Source organism: Budorcas taxicolor, chromosome 11, assembly GCF_023091745.1.
Source record: "Budorcas taxicolor isolate Tak-1 chromosome 11, Takin1.1, whole genome shotgun sequence".
Lineage (NCBI taxonomy): Eukaryota > Metazoa > Chordata > Mammalia > Artiodactyla > Bovidae > Budorcas > Budorcas taxicolor.
In genome coordinates, this window is record NC_068920.1 from 20,805,386 (window position 1) to 20,829,327 (window position 23,942).

Sequence of the window (23,942 nt, forward strand, 5' to 3'; positions counted from 1 at the left end):
CGCCTCAGAAGCTAGTGCTTTGAAAGGCAGTGCTTCAGTGGATCTGTAAGTTCTTGGGTGATTAGTAACAATTCGGTTGCATTTGTTCATTGTAATGACAGTGCTCGTGTACCCTCCTCCTGGAATCCCCTTCCTCTTGCTTCCCTCTGTCAAATCTGACCCAACTATCTTTCAGGGTCTGTTTCGAATGGTCTTCCCTCTCTGACCTACCCCCGCTTATCACTTTGCCCTTCCTAGCTGGAACAGAACTTCTTTAGTACTTCTTAAAATCTGTACTTCTTTTATGTTGTTCATCGCTTACTACCTTATAAAGCAGTTACTTGTTCACTTTAGTAAATATTTATGAAGCACCTACCATGTTTCAGGCACCGGGCGCATTACTGGTGACATTAAGATGAATAATGAGTGGTTTTTCAGAGCTCTGGCTCAAGAGATGACCAAACCTGAACTCACAGACAAGTAATTTCACTTTTAATTTGAAGTATTATAATAAGGGTATTCCTAACAGGTCCTTGCAATAGGAAAACAGAAAACTTCCTCTTAGAAGAGTTCCAGAAAGCCTACAAAAAGAAGAGAACTTTGAGTTGAGCCTTGAAGATTTTTTTTTTAATTGGAATTGTAATTAAATTTTTTTTAATAAGAATTTTCCAGATAGTAAATTGGGTGAGAGCCTTCCAAACAAAGGCACAGGCTGAGCAGAGACGCGAAGGCTAAGAGCCAGGTTCCTGTTGTCGGGGAGCACAGACATATCTTCTCTCTCCTCCAAGAGAGCTCTTTGAAAGCATCGTTCTTCTCCACTCTGCCTGAGATCTGCAGCAGTGACTAGTACAGGGCCTTCAGTTCAGTTCAGTTCAGTCTCTCAGTCATGTCTGACTCTTTGTGACCCCATGAACTACAGCACGCCAGGCCTCCCTGTCCATCACCAATTCCTGGAGTCCACCCAAACCCATGTCCATCGAGTCAGTGATGCCATCCAACCATCTCATCCTCTGTCATCCCCTTCTCCTCCTGCCCTCAATCTTTCCCAGCATCAGGGTCTTTTCAAATGAGTCAGGACTTCACATCAGGTGGCCAAAGTACTGGAGTTTCAGTTTCAACATCAGTCCTTCCAAAGAACAGCCAGGACTGATCTCCTTTAGGATGGACTGGTTGGATCTCCTTGCAGTCCAAGGGACTCTCAAGAGTCTTCTCCAACACCACAGTTCAAAAGCATCAATTCTTCAGCTCTCAGCTTTCTTTATAGTCCAACTCTCACATCCATCCAGGGCCTTAAACACAGACAATATCCAAAAGCTTTTGCTAAATTAAGCACAGTAATTGGTAATCATATTTCTTCACAGTGAAATTTCCAGAGGGTTATTCCACTAACTACATATTGTGCTCATTGTTTAAGAGCCATGTAAATACTATTCCTCTGTTTCTTTTATCAGCGATGGCAATGGAAATCGACAGTGCCTTTTCATATCAATCAGTTCAGCCACTCAGTCGTATTTGACTCTTTGCAACCCTAAAAGAACTGCAGCATGCCAGGCTTCCCTGTCCATCACCAATTCCCAGAGCTTGCTCACACTCACGTTCATCAAGTTGGTGATCCCATCATCCCCTTCTCCTCCTGCCTTCAGTCTTTCCCAGCATCAGGGTTTCTCCAAGGAGCCAGTTCTTGCCGTTTCTTATAGGAAGCGGCAAATGCCTTCTCTCACCTGTCCCTGTCTCTTGCCATCTGCATGCTCCTAATTCCCAGTTGGTATAAACTCAGGAAATTGCAAGCTAATATTAGATTAAGCAAAAGCTTTTCTTATGAAGAGATGGAGGAAAGGTACAGATTGTCTCTTAAAGGTAAAACAAGCCCTTCATAGAATATAACCTAGAGCTAAGCCCAGACTTATGGTCCAGCTTGCATCGTTGATTTAAGCAGAGCTAATCACAGACGCTTTCCCAGACATTTCCTGTGAAATTTAGAACTGAAATTGAGACAAAAGTTACTTTATCTTAGTGTGCCTCAGCTGTAAACCTCAGAAGATGTTGATGCTTCCATTTACTTTTTCTAAGTAAATAATGTAAATAATACAGTGTGTGCATTCTCAGTCGTGTCTGACTCTTTGCAACCCCATGGACTGTAGCCCGCCAGGCTCCTCCTGTCCATGGAATCTTCCAGGCAAGAATACTGGAGTGGGTTGCCATTCCTTCTCCAGGGGATCTTCCCGAACCAGGGATTGAAGCCAAGTGCCTTTGAGTCTTCTGCATTGGGAGGCAGATTATTTATCACTGCACTACCTGGGAAGCAAATAATACAGAGTCAAATGTAAATCATATCTTGTGACCAAAAAAACCAAAGCATGAAACAAACAGAAGCAATATTGTAACAAATTCAGTAAAGAGTTTGAAAATAGCCCATATTGAAAAAATATCTTTAGAAAAAGATGATTTACAAATAATACAGAGCCAAACATAAATCATCTTTTTTTAAAGATTTTTTTTTTTTTTTGATGTGGACCATTTTCAAAGTCTGTGTTGAGTTTGTTACAATATTGCTTCTGTTTCATGTTTTGGTGTTTTGGCCACGAGATATATGGGACCCTAGTTCCCTGACCAGGGATAGAGCCTGCACCCTCTGCACTGGAAAGTGAAGTCTTAACCACTGGACCACCAGGGAGGTCCCTTAAGTCATCCTCATAACAGCTATCATTTTGCCTCAGCTCCCACCCCAACTTCTGCCATTTACCAAGTACGGATAACCTAAGAAATACAGTTATTTCTCTATGACCCTAAAATCCAAAAGCAAAACAAAAACTTTAATGCAGTGATAGTTCAGACCTAGGCTTTTCTGACCGAATGAAGTCATTGTCCAGATAATTCAAGCTCCATGTCACTCTTGGTCTTACAATTGCTGGCTATCTGTAGTATGTGTCTTTGATGGATATACTCTGCTATCTTTAACTCTGGAAATTTTTCCCATAGAAAATTTAATTTTATCTTTCCTTTTTTATGATAAATTGTATTTTCAAGCTGCCACGGCTGGCAGGCAAGAAGAAAAAACAATCTGGGAATCCTAGATTTGGTCCACAGAGCAATAGCATAAAAGGCCAAACTCATCGTTAAAGCTACTGATGAAGACAATTTATGCAAAAGAGCTGGGTCACTTGAGCAGTTAGATTGTGTTCCACGTATTCTTCTGGAATCCGCTTTGAGGGTTTGGTCAGCTCTTGTCAGACTTCTCTGCTTTGGGCATTGTAAAGCAGAAATCACCAGCTATGTTTTTGAAGGGTCACATCCAGATTTATAAATTAGGAAATGATAAGCATAAAGATAAGCTTCCCTGGTGGCTCAGTTGGTAAAGAACCCACCTGCAATGCAGGAGACTTGGGTTCAATCCCTGGGTTGGGAAGATCCCCTGGAAGAGGGTATGGCAACCCACTCCAGTATTCCTGCCTGGAAAATCCCCAGGGACAGAGGAGCCTGGCGGGCTACAGTGTATCAGATCGCAGAGTCAGGCAGGACTGAGCTACTAAGCACACACAAGCCTAAAGACACTAAGTTACTGGTTTGTAGACTGTGTAAGGTATTCGCAGGCCCTCTTCCAGTTTACAGCTCTTTTTCCTTCTCTGAAGGGACTTTGTTTCTTGTTCTTTTTCCATCTGCTGCCATATTTCACATCTTTCCAGGTCATCAAAGTAACATACAGAGAGTCCAAGAAGGGTGGGAAGAATGGAGATGAGGAAACCATCAGAGATCATTGGAGAAACAATGAGATCTGGGTTCTCAGTATCTTTCCTCTCGTACGTGTCTTGAGTTAGGGAGGTTAGCTTCTCAAGAAAAGTGATCAAAATGTGCCCTATATTTCCTTCATAATTGTGGAAACATCTTTTTATTCTGATGGTCCAGAAGTACCCTGGAGAAGGTAGTGGCACCCCACTCCAGTACTCTTGCCTGGAAAATCCCATGGACAGAGGAGCCTGGTAGGCTGCAGTCCATAGGGTTGCTAAGAGTCGGACACGACTAAGCAACTTCACTTTCACTTTTCATTGTCATACATTGGAGAAGGAAATGGCAACACACTCCAGTGTTCTTGCCTGGAGAATCCAAGGGATGGTGGGAGCCTGGTGGGCTGCCGCCTATGGGGTCGCACAGAGTCGGACACGACTGAAGCAACTTAGCAGCAGCGTAAGTACCCTTGGTATTTTTATGGAAACTTGAAATTCAGGTAGTGTTCTGTTACCATAGGTGAAATAGAAAATATTCCCTAAATTGACTTTAAAAATTATTAACAAATATATGCTTAAAATATTATGTAGCTCTTCATTGTAATATTTTTTTTTACAATTCTCTTTTCTTGGAAAAGGCCCCAGAAATTTTGTTTTCCTTGGCAGAAGTCTCAAAATTATAGGACGTGATAAGAATAGGAGATTAGAGACTAAAATCACAAACTCACTTTGGTTTATACTCATGTTGCAGAGGATGATCATCTGTTGGTTTATGTGCAATCTTTTTTCTTGAATATGGTTGTCTGCCAATAAAAGTGTGACATAAATATGAATGTAGAATTTGTAAGTACTTATGGAAATTGAAAAATCTGGAAATGTATCAATTTCACCAAGTTCTTAATCAGAGTACATCTTGCAGAAAATAGAAAGAAACTAGTTTTAACATCTAAAATATAAACAACCCTAAATCATGAATTCATGAAGTATTTTTTACTGCTATGAAAGCTAGTTTATGTATATGGAACGTCAGTCTTTAGTTATGAAACTGTAATTCTTTCCTTTAATCCCTCCCTCTTATTGTGGTATGTGAGAGGCTTATCCTATTTATGTGCCATGTTATACAAGATCATTTGAGAATCTTTTTCTATGGAAAAACTAATAGACAGCATTGGCCAAAAAGTTCCATTATAAAATACTGTGAATTCCTGTAGTCTTAGTAGGTTAATGTAAGTGCATTTGGGACTGAAATGGCTTTATGATTTCTAAACGCTTTTTTTAGTGTGTAATTGGACACATATACCTGGAGAGCATTAACTGTAAGCCAGGTGATTAATGGACCAAGCTGGCTCTGAGATGGACAGCAAAAGAGAGAACCTGACTACGAAACAGAAGACAGTCATCCGTGTGGGCATAAAGGGGAATTGAGGTGGTGGCCATAGGGAAAGGGTGTGAGGTGGGCAGGAAAACCCATAAACAGTGCCACGGCATGTCAGCTGTTCCATTTTATTGCTTTATCTATGATCTCCACAAATACTTAAAGGCAGGTGGCTCAAAATATTACTATCACTAAGCTGGTTTTATAGAAGAAACATTGTAACTAAAGCTCTGTTGTGTGGGCCAGAATCCACCTGTTCCAAGAGACCATCACAGAATATTTTGATTTTCTTGGTCTCTAGCTTTTAAGAAGTCAGTGAAAACACAGACCAAGATGTGGGTTGCCAGGCCTGTTCATGAAGTTGGAGATTACTGTTACCTGTATATACATCTGTCCCTCAGTGTCTCTCCTTACAGGACCTCTGTGCTCTGTAGAGCATTCGATGCTATGGCCCCAGCTTAAGCCACCCCAGCAATTCTCTGGCTCTCTTGACCCCACTGTCCTGAGAAGAGCCAGTCACAGCCCACTTTGGGCTGCCAAGGACTCCTGTTCATGTGAGTCACAACACGTGAAACTTCATCTGCAACTACGATTTTGTGCACTCAGCATTCCCGCTACATTATGACTTTATTAACAAACAAGAGGTATGCCTGCTTCTTCATCGTCCACCAATTCCTTTAAAGGTTGCTCTTGGCAAATGTTGAATGGACAAATGAGTCTATTCGAATTCACTTTCAATCTGTTGAAGAGTTAGGTTCTATTTAGATCAGATCATTTGCTATTGCTATTGTTGAATTTGAAAAATCTTAGACTTTAAAAAATGAAAGTTGAAAATTTCCCCAAAAGGGTAATTATTAAGTAGAATATCTTCAATGGAAAATTTTTCTTTGAAGCTGATTTTCTTTTTTTGCTTACATAGCTATATTTCACGTTTTGCTCAGTTTTTGTCACAAAGACATAAAAACCTCCATATAAAAGCACCCTATTTGTCCTACTTTCAACAAACTCAACAAAATGGATAATTGGAGTCCTGTTTGTAGATTATTTAAAATCCAAAGCTAGACTATCCCGAATTAACTGGATAACTAAGACAATGGTGTGTGTTGTGGGGGATAGAAGTGGTTGTTTAATTACACCAGCGAAACAAAGTGGAGATTTCATTTAAGAACTAGAAGTAGTTTTCCTTTCAGAATAAAACCTAAATTCTGAAGTAATAAGTAATTATTTCAAGTAACGTTTAATAAAAATATTCTGATTCACTTTAGTATATAAATATATTACATGTAATATAATTATATAGAGAGTATACATAACCAAAACTTTAGAAGCTTTCCACATGCCCACACACAATGGTTTCATTATTTCATAGTTATCATTCATATATTTAAAGTCAGAGGAAGCAGCTGTTCCCAAGACAGTTGAAATTAATTTAGAGAAAGGGATTTGCAGACATTTTTAAAAGTCTTTGTGCCTCCCTTCCCTGATTCAAAAGTAAATAATCAAGCATCTGCTCTCAAAATTAATCTTGATAGAGCTTTCAAAAGCAGCATTTTTAGGTTATGTGCTATGTTCATACAACATAAGTTAACTTTTGTACCCTGAATATAGCCATTTAAAATCATAAATTTGAGAGCAAGTACCCCATTACTGGCACCAGTGGGTACTCAGGAAAAGTGGATGAGCAAGAGTCTAACTGCTAGAACGAGGGTACAGAGTCTGAACAAACCATTGTCGAGGGTGACTTGCTGCTGAAATGCCAATGCTGAAGACTTCTTTATCCCATGGGATAAGGCCTGGCTCCAGAGTTGGCTGTAGGAGCCTGGTCAGCTGCTGAGGCACTGGAGGGATGGAGCAAGTAGTGGAGATAAAAATTAAATTATTACATCACCACCCAGTACTTCATGGATATTCAAGCCAGAGGCCCGCGAGCAGCACTATGTACATGTTAGTAGTAGTAGTGTTAGTTGCTCAATCGTGTCCGACTTTTTGCGACCCCATGGGCTTTAGCCTGCTAGGCTTCTTTGTCCATGGACTTCTCCAGGCAAGAATACTGGAGTGGGTAGCCATTCCCTTCTCCAGCGGATCCTCTGGACCCAGAGATTGAACCTAGGTCTCCCACACTGTGGGCAGATTCTTTACCATTTGAGCCATCAGGGAAGCCCACGTATATCATGGGTAACCCATGCCTCTGATTTTTTAATTGATTGACTACTTTTTTTTACACCTGAATATAGCAAAAAGGATTTCCCCTGAAGAAAATTTTAGGATCAAGCAGATATGTGCTTGAATTACATCGCTGCCATTTACTGGCCATTGACTATTTGCTCAGCCTTTCTGACTTCCTGCTTTATTTTCTGTTAGAGGGGGAATTTCAGTCTTACTAATATTGTGATGACTAAGATTAATCTCAGCACAAAGCATAGAGTGTTTCTTCCCAAACTTGTTCACACACTGGAATCACCTAGAGAGTTTCAGAAAGAACAGAGGCCCATGTTCCACCTCCCCAGAGTGTTCCTGCTTGGGAATTTCTAACAGATCCCCAGATGATTCTAAAGTTCAGATAAATTTGGGGACCCTTGGCATTGAGCCTGTCCTATGCTGAGCATTAAAGTGAGTGAAATGAAGTCGCTCAGTCGTGTCCAACTCTTTGCTAACCCATGGACTGTAGCCTACCAGGCTCCTCCCTCCATGGGATTCTCCAGGCAAGAGTACTGGAGTGGGTTTTCATTTCCTTCTCCAGGGGATCTTCCCGACCCAGGGATCAAACCCAGGTCTCCTGCATTCCAGGCAGATGCTTTAACCTCTAAGCCACCAGGGAAGCCCACTGAGCATTAAGTATCTGTTAAATGAGTGGGAACAACCAGTGCCTGGCAAGTGTGAGATTTTCCAGAATTCTTGGCTCCCTTCCTTCCCTGACCATCTCCCTGTCTTAAGGGAACACCTGAAAACAGTGTCAAGCTGTGATTCCAGTCGATGCAGCTGCCACTCATGCCAGGCACAGGAGAATGCAGAGAGCTCTGGTCCCACATGCCTGCAGGAGAAGAGCAGGAGGCAAAGATCAGTTCACTGTATGGCGCAGCCAAGGGCAAGCCTGCTAAGGGAATGCCTGATTTGCCTTTGAGGACACTGCACATGGAAAGCCCCTGAGCGCTGCTTGTCACGTCACCCTGGAAACTATAGAGCCTGGGCTGCTCCCTTATTGGAGCCAGAAACCAGCCAGAACTCACAAAGGATAAACCAAAGGCAGAGTTTCAACTGGTCCTGAGTTCTCTTTATTTTTTTGGCTTTTATAGTCAACATTTGTTGCAGTAAATCCTTTGTTTGGTGTTCCCGGGTCAGCCATCCGAATGTATCATAGTTCCAAGAAGCTGAATATGTGGCTTAATTGGTTTCAGTGTCCTTTAATGGCTCTTGGAGAGAGACTGTGAATTCTGAGAGTGAGGGAACCATCTAAGTCGTTCTAAGATTTAGAAGCCGGTCTCCCCTTTCCACAAAATAGGAGATCTTTAAAGCTGCAGTGTTTCAGATGTGGGGGAGGGGCCTGGCCCTTCACTGACTGAGTTATGATGTGCTTATGAGTAAAAGTAATACGTTGTGGCTCTGAGTGTCTGGAACTGAGGACTGGAATAGTGTTAGATGTGCAAAACTTGTATTTTATGCTGTTTATGATTGAGAGCAAATTCTCAAATTTCACCCCAGTAACAAAATAGGGAATGTTTAAGATACTGAAAAAAAATTGGTCTGTCTCAAGAACTGTGCAGTTATTTTCTACTTGACCCAAGAATCCCAATGGAGTCAGACTGTTCTTCCTGATAAACAAACAAAAAAATCACAAATTACAATTTCAAAAGATGAGAACTCCCAGCCTACTCAGTTTTAAAGATATTCATTCTCAATAAGAGAAGAATCTCATATTTTCAGGATAATTCTACACTTAATAGGGATTATATAAGTACTTTGAAAAGAGTGTAGATTTTTCAACTGAAAACTACCACTGGTAAAAGTTTCCTGATATTGACACTTTGTAATACTATCATGATTATGAAAATAAGGATCTGCTGTCTTTGTTAATATTTAGCAGTTATGTTGATGTTTTACATATTGTATTTGGTATTGAAAACATATTAGTATAAGCCTCAACCACATTTTCATCACTCTCAATTTTTAAAGTTTCTGATCTTTTCATTGAACTAACTTATCATTCTTTATCATAGGCATACAGCTTTTCTCCGGGTTTAAAAATAAAATGGTATATAACACAAGGCTATAGTATATGTGTGCTTCTGTCCTACTAGTTTTAAACTCTGTGACAACTTTGTCTATGGGGTCCTCTCAAAACATTGAGACAAATCCCTCTATTTTCTATCAATCACCTTTTAGTGACATCTGAATTTGTTAGAACTTCATATTGGAAACAAAGATCGAACTTTGCATAGCAGAGAAAAGAGAAAGCATGAGCCTTGATCAGGCAAAAATACAGTTTTCTCTGGTTTACGAACAGTTAGCATTAGACGAACCAAATCATCAGAAGGGTCCCGGGCCCTCATCACCTCCGTGTTTGACAGACATGCCGGTCACATGTGATCCTCGCTTGGGGTTCAGTTTGAGGCTTGCATGCTTGAAAAACAAGTCCTGGAGAATGTTTCAGCATTTCTTTTTTAGCTGCTCAAAAAGCTAGCCACTGAAACTTTCTTACCTCCCTCTCTCTCATTGGATGGTTGCAATTCCCAGTGTCCCCAAAAGAATCCTCTTCTCAGTTGCTCCACTTGTTTCTTGTGATTATCAGTTGGCCAAAGCCCAGTTTCATTCATATCCCGAGCTTTGGACATGAACCTGTGGCTTTGTTTTCCTGATGCTGGGAAAGACTGAAGGCAGGAGGAGAGGATGAGATGGTTGGATGCCATCACCAACTGGATGGACATGAGTTTGAGCAAGCTCCAGAAGTTGGTGATGGACAGGGAACCCTGGCATGCTGTAGTTCAAGGGGTCGCAGAGTGGGACCCTACTGAGCAACTGAACTGAACTGAGCTGGCAAGCTCCTGCACATGCAGTTTCTACATCATGCTCTGTGTTCCCAAGACAAACCCCAACTTAGTCCCAGGTCTTCGGAAACAGACCCATGATGCACAGGTGTATTCCTAGATGCCCTCTGTGAATCTCGAACCCTAATCTCTCACTGACAACAGGTTCTCAGTGATGCTGGCAGAATCTCAGTTCTCAGCAAGGGCATCATTTCAGTAACGTGCTTTCCATCTTCTCTCTCCCGCAGGGTCCGGTCGCATCAACTGCATCAGCATTGTCTGTCCTCTCCCTTGGGCCTGGCCTTCCTCCACCTCCGCCTCCCCCACCTCCTCCAGGGCCACCTCTGCTTTTTGAGAATGAGGGCATGAAAGAAGCGTCCTCTCCTTCACGCTCTGCTTTATTTGCACAACTTAACCAAGGGGAGGCAATTACGAAAGGTGAGAAAACCAGGCCTTGAGGCTGTCTCCCTCTGGCTCCAGGCACACAGATCCCCTGGAGCCCACAGTGATGGATACATCATTCCATTTCAGTCTCCAGTATATGGGGAACTATGAGATGATGGGCTCAGTGGGCTTCTGGGTGGATCAAAAAGAACTCAAGGGATTCTAGTTTCAAGTTGACCAAAGCACCGTATCACTACGTCAGCCCCTGACACTCCAACACCAGCTCCAACCAAGGCATCAAGATCAAGTATTTAGAACCTCTGTCCTCAAGCAGTGTATGGGCTTGTCAAAGAATTATGTCATTGAACTACCTTTGTCTTCACAGTGAATGGTTACTTTTTTTTAATCATACACTTAATAAAGTCATTATTGACTATGCCAAAGCCTTTGACTGTGTGGATCACAATAAACTGTGGAAAATTCTGAAAGAGATGGAAATACCAGACCACCTGACCTGCCTCTTGAGAGACCTATATGCAGGTCAGGAAGCAACAGTTAGAACTGGACATGGAACAACAGACTGGTTCCAAATAGGAAAAGGAGTACGTCAAGGCTGTATATTGTCACCCTGCTTATTTAACTTCTATGCAGAATACATCATGAGAAACGCTGGGCTGGAAGAAGCACAAGCTGGAATCAAGATTGCCAGGAGAAATATCAGTCACCTCAGATATGCAGATGACACCACCCTTATGGCAGAAAGTGAAGAGGAACTAAAGAGCCTCTTGATGAAACTGAAAGAAGAGAGTGAAAAAGTTGGCTTAAAGCTCAACATTCAGACAACTAAGATCATGGCATCCAGTCCCATCACTTCATAGCAAATAGATGGGGAAACAGTGGAAATGGTGATAGACTATTTTTTTGGCTCCAAAATCACTGCAGATGGTGACTGCAGCCATGAAATTAAAAGACACTTACTCTTTGGAAGGAAAGTTATGACCAACCTAGACAGCATATTAGAAAGCAGAGACATTACTTTGTCAACAAAGGTCCGTCTGGTCAAAGCTATGGTTTTTCCAGTAGTCATGTATGGATGTGAGAGTTGGACTATAAAGAAAGCTGAGTACCGAAGAATTGATGCTTTTGAACTGTGGTGTTGGAGAAGACTCTTGAGAGTCCCTTGGACTGCAAGGGGATTCAGCTAGTCCATCCTAAAGGAGATCAGTCCTGGGTGTTCATTGGAAGGACTGATGTTGAAGTTGAAACTCCAATATTTGGGCACCTGATGCAAAGAGCTGACTCATTTGAAAAGACCCTGATGCTGGGAAAGATTGAGGGCAGGAGGAGAAGGGGATGACAGAGGATAAGATGGTTGGATGGCATCACCGACTCAATGCACATGAGTTTAGATAAACTACGGGAGTTGGTGATGGACAGGGAGGCCTGGTGTGCTGCAGTTCGTGGGGTTGCAAAGTATTGGACACGACTGAGCGACTGAACTGAACTGAATAAAGTCATGTTGCCAAAAATCTTATGCAAATATATTTTTGTTTTGTATGAGCAATAGGAATTATGATATAAGTGTTCTTATGCTCTGGGCTGGGAGCCAAGGACCAAAAAATTGAATAGTTTTTCTGGCTCCAGCTGGCTGCATTGTCCCCTCATCTGTAAAGGAAAAAAATGAACTTATAACTGTTAAATCAGTTCTGACCTATGTTTGCTGAAATGCCCTAACTTTTTAGACTATATCTAGGGAATGATTTGGCCACAACAGAAGTAAATCATAGAATTCTTTCTGGTGAGGTAGCTTTTTGCATAATTTTATCTATCATCTCCTTCAAAAAGAAGTTCCTCCAATTAAAAACTTCTTAACAGTGCTTATATCAACTCTAAACATTTGCAGGTCTCAGACTCTGCATACTAACCTTGAGAAAACACTCAAATGCTAAAATAGCATTACCAAAAATTCTTAGGCCATTCACGTCATGTTCATCCAAAAAGTCGGGGATGTTTCCCTTTGCATATGGTGTAAAGAAATGTGTCTCTGTGTTACCTTCCCAGGACTCCGGCATGTTACAGATGACCAGAAGACATACAAGAATCCCAACCTACGGGCTCATGGAGGACAATCTCCATCTCCTACGAAAAGCCACACTCCAGGCCCCAAGTCTCCCCAGTCTCATCCTCCTAAGAAACATGCTCCTGTGTTAGAGCTGGAAGGGAAGAAATGGAGAGTGGTGAGTGAAGCCCTTTAACTTTATTCCTGATATACTCCAATGAAAGGAGCAATGGCTAAACTGTTTGCCAAGGTCTTAAGGATTTCTGAGGCTTCCCAGGTGGTGCTAGTAATAAAGAACTTGCTTGCCAATGCAGGCAGTGTAAGAGACACAGGTTTGATCCCTGAGTCGAAAAGATCCCTTGGAGGAAGGCATGGCAACTCACTCCCGTATTCTTGCCTGAAGAATCCCATGGACAGAGGAGCCTGGCAGGCTACAGTCCATGGGGTCACAGAGTCGTACATGACTGAAGCGACTTAGCAGTAGCACTAAGGATTTCTAAGTGAAAAGACAGAGACACAAGTCACTGGCTAGAATAGAAACCAGGGCCTTTCTGAATGCCTCCACAAGTGTTTTTTGGTTTTCATTATTCTCATGCATTTTTTTTTCTTCAACTTCTTCAAAATTATTCTTGAAACTATGGTAAAGTACACATAACACAAAATTTACCATCTTAACCTTGATGTGTACAGTTCAGTGGCATTAAGGACCATCAGACTGCTGTGCGGCCATCACCACTGTCCATCCACAGAACTCTTTTCATCTGTTAGAACTGAAGCTCTGTACACCGTCAACAGTAATTCTCCACTTCCCCCCTCTTCAGCCCCTGGCAACCACCTTTCTACTTTCTGTCTCTGTGAATCTGACTCCTCTTTCAGTGGACTTTTAATCTGCCCCATCTACTGTAGGATCCACTGTAGGATGTTGCATTCCGTTCCACTGACCAAGGCGCTGATATAACCTACTGAGTCACCCACCACTTTCACCGTTGTCTGAGCAGGACAGGACACTTTGTATGTGGATGGAAGCTGGTACCCCCTGTCAATCCAGTGTGAAAATGTTAGTTACTCAGTCGTGTCGGACTCTTTGCAGCCCCATGGATTGCAGCCCATGGAAGGAATTCTCCAAGCAAGAATGCTTAAGTGGATAGCCATTCCCTTCTCCAGGAGATCTTCCCAACCCAGGGACTGAACCCAGGTCTTCTATATTGCAAGTAGATTCTTTACCATGTGAGCCATCAGGGAAACCCTGCCAATCCAGGGGGCTTCCCTAAAGGTGGAAGAACAAAGTCCCCAGAAAGGTTGTTGTGGTCTGAGAATACACTGGGACTTGGACCATTGCTAGTCTATTAACCCAACTCCTATTTGCAGATATTGCTACAGTATCAACTCCAGACTCAGCATCTGGACTTAACCAAAAGCTCTCATATCCCTGGTCCAGCCCCTACCCACTAGCCCAGGTGCCTGATGCCTGACTGTTCACAAAGGACCCTGGACTCCCCACCTTCCAAGTAACCATTCCCAACATCACAGAGACAAAGGAAGTCCTGTGGTTTAGTCTGTAAGAAAAAGGTTCCTAAAGAAAGAACATACTGAGAAGCTCTAATTGGTGAATGCTCCACAGTAATTTCAGTTTGCAGTGGACTTCATTTATCTGTCTGTCCTTATATTTAGTATTTGCCTGTGTTTTAATTTTAGGAATACCAAGAGGACAGGAATGACCTTGTGATTTCAGAGACTGAACTGAGACAGGTGGCTTACGTTTTCAAGTGCGGCAAGTCTACTCTGCAGATAAAAGGGAAAATAAATTCCATTATAATTGGTAGGGCAGATCTGTATCTATGGATCTGTACTCATGATAAATTGCTTTGCATAAATATGCTGTCTGTATTTAGGATTTTGTTTTGTTTTTGTTTTCCTAGACAACTGTAAGAAGTTTGGCCTGGTGTTTGACAATGTGGTGGGTATTGTGGAAGTGATCAACTCCAAGGACATTCAAATGCAGGTAAGTGGTCCTTTCAACCTTGCCCAGCCACCACCAGACCACCCCTTCTGTTTACAAGGGGCCCTCCATGTCCAATTAGAAAACTCTTACTATCTTTTCTCTAGATGCAGCTCTGTCTTCACCTCCTCCCTGAAGCCCTCTCTTACTTCTTGGACAGTGTTAATTCCCCCTTTCCACCCTGTTATAACCCACCCTGTTTTGCACAGCAATTACAAGTTTACCACTTCTATTTCAGGAACAGCTAATTAATCTTTACAGCTCCAGAAATTTGCAGAATACCTGCACACAGTAGGTGTTCAGTAAATGTTTGATCGAGTGAGTGATTGGAATGAATCGACTAATGAATGAACCAAAAGAGATTTACTTTGCATAATAGTACCCTGCCAAAGAGGATGTTTCTCCCTCAGGAAAAAAAAAAAACAGTTCTGGATAGTTTTTCTGAAGAGTCAGTGAGATTATCAGCAAAACAACCTGGAAAGTAGAATTGGAATTGAATTTGCAAAACAGAAGAAAATCTGCACTGTTTAAGCAATTTTAATTTAGCCAAATGGGATTTTATAATATGCCCAAAGCTAAATGACTTCTTACTTTGGCCAGCTGTGACTACTGTCTTTGATTATACCCTTTTCATATTGTTAATCACCCCTGATTATCTGACGTTTCCTGATAATGTTTGTTAGACTTGCCTTCCAGTTCTATAGATGGTTCTCTTTGGCTTTATAGGCTTTTCACCACTGCCTGTTTTAACTGGAGCAGTACAGTCAATAGTTAGCACGGTACATGAGATATATTTTAGGACCCTCCATGCAAAGAAAAAATATCTAATCTCTACCTCATACTCTACATGAAAAGTGAAGTCCTAATTGTGAAAAGAAATACTTTTAAACTTTGAGAATAAAATATAGAAGAAAAGGACAAATGAATTTAACCTCATTAAAATATATATGTTCAACAGAAGACATCAGATGCAAAGCTAAAAGACAAGGCATGGATTGAAGAAAGTACTTGCAATGCAGATTACCTAAAAGGATTTATAACCAGAATTTATAAAGTTAACACAGATCAAATAGAAGAAGACTAACAACGCATAAGAAAAATGGGCAAAGAATATTAAGGCAATTCAGAGGAGGAAAAACTGAAGTGTTTGATAAATACATGAAAATATGCATAACCTGCCTAATAGAAGAAGAAATGCAGATTAATTGGGTATGTCCTCTTATACTCGTCAGTTTTGAATTCAGGCTGTGCTTACTTTGCAAAGGGCTTGTGAGCTGAAACTCATGCATACCGGAACTGTGCAATTTGAGGACTGCCTATATATTAAAAAGTCTCCTGATATAAAAGTTGTTACGAGAATCCTGATACATCAGTGTTAAAAGAGCAAAGCTAACACTCACCATGCAGAGAAATTGGCACCATCTAATAAAGTCAAAGACAGTCATAGCCTATCACTGAGCAATTTCACTCTTGGGCGTGTGCACCTAAGAAGCTCCAATATGTATGTTGATGAGACATGTAAAACTGTTTATTGCAGTATTATTCATAATGGCAATAAAACCCAGAACAATTTAAATGTCCAACAGCTGGTAAATGAACAAATAAATCCACCTAATAGAATACTGTACAATAGTTAAAATAATTGAATACACTTACATGTTTAAAAACAGGGAAATCTCAAAAGCAGCCTTGAGTGATAAAGGCAAATTACAGAACAACAGGCACTGTATAATGTGTCCCTTCATATAAAGATCAAAAACATGCATGACAGTATGCACATGTGAAATATTCTAATGCACTCTTGAGTTCAGCTCAGGAGACAAACCTGCTGTGAACTGTAGACACAAAATTCAGAGGAGTAGTTAAGTCTGTGGAGGGAAGAAGGAAGGACTCCCTGATGGTGGCTGGTATAGAGGCAGTTTCAACTATAGTATAATATTACAGCCCTAAAAATAAGGCAAATAAGCTAAAAAGTTAAATTCTGATAAAGCTTGTTAACAGACACATATATACATAAATACACATACACACACACATATTTGTTTTATTATTCTTTGTGTGCGCCCATGTTTGAAATATATCGTAGTTTTTTCAAGGCTATGAGCCTTAAAATAATCTGGAAGGATGAATCATGGTTGTCTGTCCAAGAGGGATAGAAACTTGGCAGCCTGGCTCAGAAACAAGAGAGAGACATTTTACTGAACACTTCTCAAACTTCTGGATGTTCAAACCAAGTGAATTTCATTACCTATTTAAAACATTTAATAAACTATTTTAAAAGGGCCTGGACACAATGAAGACGGAAAGCAGATAAGTGCAGGCTGCCTGGCGATGAGGACAAATTGACTATAAATGGGCAGTGGGGATATTTGAGGGATGATGGAAATATTCTAAAACTGAATTGAAGTGACAGTTACACGAATTTACTGAGTACCATTAAACTGTACACTTAAAGCAGGTGAATTTTATGTTTGCACATTTTACTTCGATAATGCTGTTTAAAAGATTCCAAGGGGATTTCCCTGGTGGTCCAGTGGCTAAGACTCTGTGCTCCCAATTTGGGGGGCCCAGATTCGATCCCTGGTCAGGAAACTGGATCCCACATGCTGCAACCAAGAACTCACATGATGCAATTAAAGATCCTGAATGCCCAGGCTCCCGTGGTGGCTTAGTGGTGAGGAATCTGCCTGCTAATGCAAGAGACATGGGTTCAGTCCCTGATCTGGAAAGATACAACATGCAGAGGCGCCACTGAGTCCATGTGCCAGAACTTTTGAGGAACCTGTGTTCTAGAGACCAGGACCCACAACTGCTGAGCCCATGTGCTGCAGCTGCTGAAGCTCACGCATTCTACAGCCCGTGCTCTGCAGCAAGTGAAGCCACCACAGCGAGAAGCCTGAGCACCACAGCTGGAGAGCAGCCCCAGCTCGATGCACCTGGAGAAAGCGTGAGCACAGCAGTGAAGACCCAGCACAGTAAAAACAATCAATAAATAACTGTTTCAAAAAGATCCTGAATGCCACAACTAAGACCCGGCACAGCCACATTAATTAATTTTAAAAGATTGAAAGGAAGAAAAGGACATGGATTCATGTGATTTAGTTCAATGATGCTGTTTTTTTTGGCAAACTATCCCAGAAAAAAATAGTACAAATTGTGCGAGAGAGAAGAGACTAAGATATTATGTGGAAATTTTAAAAATTTTTATAGAAAAATAAATTGAAGAAAAAGAAAGTTAATACAGATACATGCATTAAATGCTACAGCATTGGCCTGGGCAAGGTCACATATCACCTGTCACTCAACAGAGAAGCTACTTGTTATCCCAGTTCTTCTGATCAGAACCAATCTCTGTTCTCGAAATGTTTACAGACTACAAGGGATAAAAGGCATATATTGTATGTAATTTGCTCTAAGGAAATACTGACTAAAATGCTGTGGAAATGACAGTTCTTATCCTATCAGGACTATTTTTTAAAAATTGTACTGTTTTTCAGATTTTTCATAGATGTTCTAGCGTTTGTAAGGTAATACAGTGATACATAAACAAAACTCAAATGTCTCTGCATACTGTGTTATCCTCATGAGACCCCGCTCTGTCTCATAAACGAATTGCCTAAGACACACTGACAAATTACTTGCATTCCCTTTGCTTGCCAGGTATTCATACAGTTCTGGGCAGTATGGAAATGCTCTCCATCATTACAAAATAAATCTAGAAATTGTCAAAACATTACTGCTGACACATTCTTGATATATAGATATAGGTATTATTTTATTTAATTTATGGCAAAGCCTTGTTGCTTAGCTGACCTTAAACTACCTCTGCCTTTTTTTTTTCCCTCGCTGTGGCTCAGTTCCAACTCAGTGTCCAGTTTCTACGGGGAGAGGAGAAAACAGAGCAGTGTGGTGCCCTGGCTAGGCTCCCCCGAGGAATTCTTTACAGCACCTGCACCATCACAAGCCTTGCTCTTTAATTTGCAACCCAGTCTTTTCTTCAGAGTGAAAGAGGAGATGTTTTTATCGCCTCAGTTACCATTACAAGAAGGAAAATTATAGAGTTGTAATATGGTCGTTGGGGGAACAGTCTGTCCCTGTAGAGATTTGGGGGCGAGGGGTGGAGGGGGGCTGTGTCTGAAAACAGGGCTGTAAAAAAGAAATTTTAAACTGATCAGAATTTTTATAGCACTTGATATTTGTAATAATACAAAGAACCACCTTCTCTTGTGTATGATACTATTTACCCATGCAATGAGTGGCCTGAACCAAGTCTCCAGTTTGGGCTCCTGAAATGAATACATTTCAAAATACCTAGACACTCATTATCTCATTTAAGCTCCGCATTCAGCCAGTGTGATTTTTATCTAGCAAAGGACTTATGTGAGAAGAATTGTAGTGATTTTTACTTATTCTTACTTAGAGTGAGGAAAAAAATCTACTCACTTACAGAATAATTTACTCTTAAAGGACAGTATTCATGCGTGTTTTCGTCCAAGTTTCCTAGAGATGTGTCAAAACTAAAATTTTAAGCACATAAAAGCAAAAGCATCTTGTTTCTTTTATCATGAAATCAGATATATGCTTCATTTCCACTAATAGGGTTGTGAAACGTCTTCTGAACATTTAGCTGCTGTTTTCAAATTAGTCCCTTTGTTTTGTGTCAGGAAAGAGACCCTGAGGTTTGAGAATCCTCTTGTGTGGTCCTTTCTTTCTGTCCCCAAATGACACCTACTAATTCACCTTGGAGACACTGTCGTCAACCAGCCTCCCCAGCCCTGACCTAGCTATTCCTAATGCTTGCTTAGGCCCGTGGACTGTACTTATTTGGGGATATTGGAATTTCTGTTTATTTGCTTTGGCCCTAGACTTTTTTTTCTATTTCAGGTAATGGGGAAAGTGCCAACAATTTCCATTAATAAGACAGAAGGCTGCCACATATACCTCAGTGAAGATGCGTTAGACTGTGAGATTGTGAGTGCCAAGTCATCTGAAATGAATATACTTATCCCTCAGGATGGTGATTATGTAAGTACCTTTTAGAAGACTGTAAAGAAGTTTTCATGATTAACATTCTTAGAGACTGATTAGTCACCTACCAACCTTTGTAGAAAAATTTGCAGTTAAGAAAGGAACTCAAGAGAATGGCCTTTCACAATTCAGCTCCCCTGTTAGTTTCTTGACTGTGCCCAGTCCTGGATTTGTGGTTCTCAAAGCGGTTTCCTAATAATTACCTTAATGGGCTAGCTTTCATCAAACAGTAAGGGCCCTTGTGGCTCAGATGGTAAGAATCTGCCTGCAATGCAGGAGACCTGGGCTCAACCCCTGCTTCGGGAAGATCCCCTGGAGAAGGAAATGGCAACTCACTCCCATATTCTTGCCTGGAGAATCCCATGGACAGAGGAGCCTGGCGGGCTACAATCCATGGGGTCGCAAAGAGTCAGGCACGACTGAGCGACTAACACATCTTCATCATCACCAAATAGTAGACCAGGTGTCTGAGCTCATTTTACTAGGATTGATTGTTTTCCTTTGGTATGATGGGGGCATGGGCTTCCTGGTGGCTCAGATGGTAAAGAATCTGCCTACAGTGCAGGAAACCTGGGTTCAGTCCCTGCGTCGGGAAGACTTCCTGGAGAAGGGAATGGCAGTGCACTCCAGTATTCTTTCCTGGAGAATCCCATGGACAGAGGAGCCTGGCAGGCTACAGTCCACGGGGTCACAAAGAGTCGGACACGACTGAGGGACTGACACATGGTGGAGGCAAAAGGAAAGAAGGAGAAATGCTTTGGGGGCAAGCAGAGGGAAAGGAGGTAATAATAAGTGAACCTATTTGTACAGTAGTTCTCAAACCCTGCCTGAGAACCAGCTAAGGATTTCTCTGGCTTTTGAGTGGTTAAGACACAGTGCTTCCAAGGCAGGTCGATCCTTGGTCAGGGAACTAAGATTCCACTTGCCACGTGGCACAGTCAAAAAAAAAAATCAGCTGGGAAACATGATGAAAATACCAGGTCCCAAACTTTGCACCCAGAGGTTAGAATTAGGAGGCTTGGAATGGGGTCCAAGCTTGGAATGGGGAACCCGTGGTTTAATATATCCCAGATGATTCTGATGCCATCAGGCCATCCAGTGGCCTTCTGAGAAACACTTACCTAAGCTACCAGGTATTTTCTTTGTCTCTTCTCCTCAGCAAAGCAGTTTCTAAAAGATGCAAGCACATAGTCTCACATTGAAAAGGAAGTATAAACAAATACACTTTTTGCGTCACACAACGTGGTGGACTTGCTGGTTGTTGCCATTTGGTAGCAAGTTATTAATATTTCTTCCTACTAGTCTTTGCTTCTTGAAAGAGAAATAAATCCTGAGATCATTCCCTCTGGTTCTAACTGTACAAGGAAGCAGTGAACCAGGGAAGTATGGGCTAAAATGTAACTTAGCCAGGCACACCTTTCAAAGGGGAGCCCCCACAACCCCATCAGCCTGTGGGTCAGTCACCGGTGGTCTACACAGCAGTCAGCGCTTGGGTTAATGTCTTTAAGCAGACAGTGAGATTGCTGCCATGTTTTCAGTAAGCCCTTTTCAGGCGCACACCACATACTGCTGCCCAGAATTCATTATTTAAGTTTGAAAAGCAAAACGGCAAGCATTGGGCCATACTACATGAGGTATTCAGACTGCCTAACCCTGAGCTAGAAAGCATCTCGTCTCGGGCTCTCCACCTGAAGAAGCTACTGAAGAGCTGAAGCCAATACAGAGCAGCTTCAGAAGAAGGAAGCCAAAACTTAGAGAGACTTCTGGCCTTTGCAGCTGTCTAAGCAGAAGGCTCAGCTGCAGGGGAACTGGATCTGCTAAGAAAAGCAGTGAGGGTTTGCACAAACACTTCAAGCCACTTCAACTAGAACTCCTGGATGTGGTACCCTGACATCTGTCTTGGTTAAAGCTTCCTTGATGATTCCAGTGTGGAGCCATGATTGAGATCCAATGACCTAAAGGATGAGTAGAGCTCAAAACCTAAGCTTTCATGCTGAGAATGTGGTCTCCCCACAATAGGTGAATTATCTGTGCCCTCAGTGTGTGGGCCCTCAGTGCGTTTTCCTGTTGGAGGTAGAAGGGAGCAATAGAGAGGTCCTGCCGTGGACATGGTGATCTGGGAGTGGATGTTGGGGGTGACTCATCCGAAAGAAATCGGTCTCCCAGAGAAGGTCTGTCATCCCTTTGCTATCACGGTACTGCCAAGAAAGATCAGGAATAGCTGTAGTACAGTTACAATCAAAGAGGCACCTTCACTCTGGAGCATTCTCCACCTGGCTTGGTGCTTAAGAGCAGACACCAAGCCTGGTTTACTCATGAAGAGGCCCAGAAGGGGTGTTGGACACACACACACGCACACACACACACACACACACACACACACACACACACACACACTCACACTCAGACTGTAGCTTCTTTGCTGCACGGTAAGACTCCATTGCAGGGAATTCCCTGGTGGTCCAGTGGTTAAGACTCGGTGCTTTCACTGCCATGGGTCCACTTTCCATCCCTGGCCAGGGAACTAAGATGCCACAAACCAAGGAATTGTTGTTGAGTCACTAAGTCGTGAATGACTCTTTGCCACCCCATGAACTGCGAGCACACCAGGCTTCCCTGTCCTTCACTATTTCCCGGAGTTTGCTCAAATTCATGTCCAAGGAGAGCAGCCAAAAAAGAAAAAGAAAAGACTCCATTCCAAATTTCACTTGAGAATTCACCGATCATGACAGAAAGGGCTTTTCCCTTTAAAGTAAATAAATAGCTTCTTACAAAAGAAACAGCTGGATCCTGCATCAAGGAAGCTATGTGTCCATGTGTGTTTTCCACTGAAACAGCACATCTCACCAACAGATGAGCACCAGCCCTTCAAACTGTGGTTTGTACAGGAAGTCCAGAGAGGCCACAAACCAGAAGCAAGGAGACTCCTCCTCATCTTCCTTTTCTGCTCTCTTCTGTAACAACTGGGGACTCACTCTCTACGGAAAGGAGAGACCCCAAGCTAATTTTATTTTGTCTAGTCTACAATTTTTAATGCTTAAAAAAAAAATCATATGGTTTTTATGGCTCACGAAGCTTGAGGGATCTTAGTTCCCCGACCAGGGGTTGAACCAGCACCCCTGCAATGGAAGCCCAGAATCCTAACCCCTGGCATGCTGATTCACTTCAGTCATGTCGAACTCTGTGAGCCTATGGACTGTAGCCCACCAGGCTCCTCTGTCCATGGGATTCTCCAGGCAAGAATACTGGAGTGGGTTGCCATGCCCTCCTCCAGGGGATCTTCCATACCTAGGGATTGAACCTGTGTCTCTTATGTCTCCTCCATTGGCAGGTTTTTTACCCCTTAGCGCCACCTGGGAAGCCCCCTAACCACTGGACTACCAGGGAATTCCCTATTCTGCATTTTTCTTTGTGTATGTGTGTGTGTGTGAGGGAGGGAGGAGGATATGGTGTGTAGTGTATCTGGGTGGCATGTGTGCGTGTGTTGCCCAATGGAAAGAGCAGGAAAGCAGGATGTGTAACAAATGTATATGCAACTTGCGGCACATTTTGATATTTCATCAAAGAGTAGACAGTCATAACGCTGGGGCAAAGCCCTTATCAGTGTGCCTGGGGACCGGCAGCCTCAGCATCCCCTGGGGACTTCTTGAAAACATAGACCGTCATCCTGTGTCCCAGATCTACTGAATCAGAGTCTACCTTTCAACAAGGTCCCCAGCTGATGGCTGTGCATGGTTGAGTCTGGTGCAGAGTCATGGGTAAGAGAGGATGTCTAAGGTTTGCACTCTGGCAGCTCAGGCTTGACCTTTCAAGCCTCTCTTTCCTGTAGGTGGCATTTCAATAATATCTAGTTCTTAGTGTTTCTTGTCAGAGAAGGCAATGGCAGCCCACTCCAATACTCTCACCTGGAAAACCCCATGAACGGAGGAGCCTAGTAGGCTGCAGTCCATGGGGTTGCTAAGAGTCGGACACGACTGAAGTGACTTAGCAGCAGCAGCAGCAGCAAGCAGCGTTCTTGTAGAGATTAACTTGAGTTCACTCATACCTGGTGTTCCACAGAACACCTGGTTCTTAGTAAGTTCTGGCATCAATGAGGATGCCGGCAGGCAGTCACAGAGCTGTCGTATGACCATGCAGGTTTGGGTTCTCTAAAGTGTCTTTGTCCATCATGTAACAGGGCTTCCCTGGTGTCTCCTGCCAATGCAGGAGACGCAGGTTTGATCCTTGGGCCAGGAACATTGCCTGGAGAAGGAAATGGCAACCCCGTCCAGTATTCTGGCCTGGGAAATCCCATGAACAGAAGAACAGTCCCATGGACTGCCGGGCTATCGTCCATGGGGTTGTAAAGAGTCAGACACACCTGAGTGACTGAGCA

At 42.4% G+C, this 23,942-nt stretch overlaps 1 protein-coding gene across 1 annotated transcript in view; it reads left to right on the top strand.

The window, feature by feature from the left end:
- CAP2 (cyclase associated actin cytoskeleton regulatory protein 2) overlaps positions 1 to 23,942 on the top strand; it is a 149,927-nt gene that overhangs the window by 123,391 nt on the left and 2,594 nt on the right. The window contains exons 8-12 of the mRNA XM_052647869.1: positions 10,346 to 10,535; positions 12,543 to 12,718; positions 14,236 to 14,359; positions 14,460 to 14,542; positions 19,424 to 19,564. Coding sequence (XP_052503829.1) covers positions 10,346 to 10,535; positions 12,543 to 12,718; positions 14,236 to 14,359; positions 14,460 to 14,542; positions 19,424 to 19,564 — 714 coding nt within the window. The remainder of the gene's footprint in view (positions 1 to 10,345; positions 10,536 to 12,542; positions 12,719 to 14,235; positions 14,360 to 14,459; positions 14,543 to 19,423; positions 19,565 to 23,942) is intronic.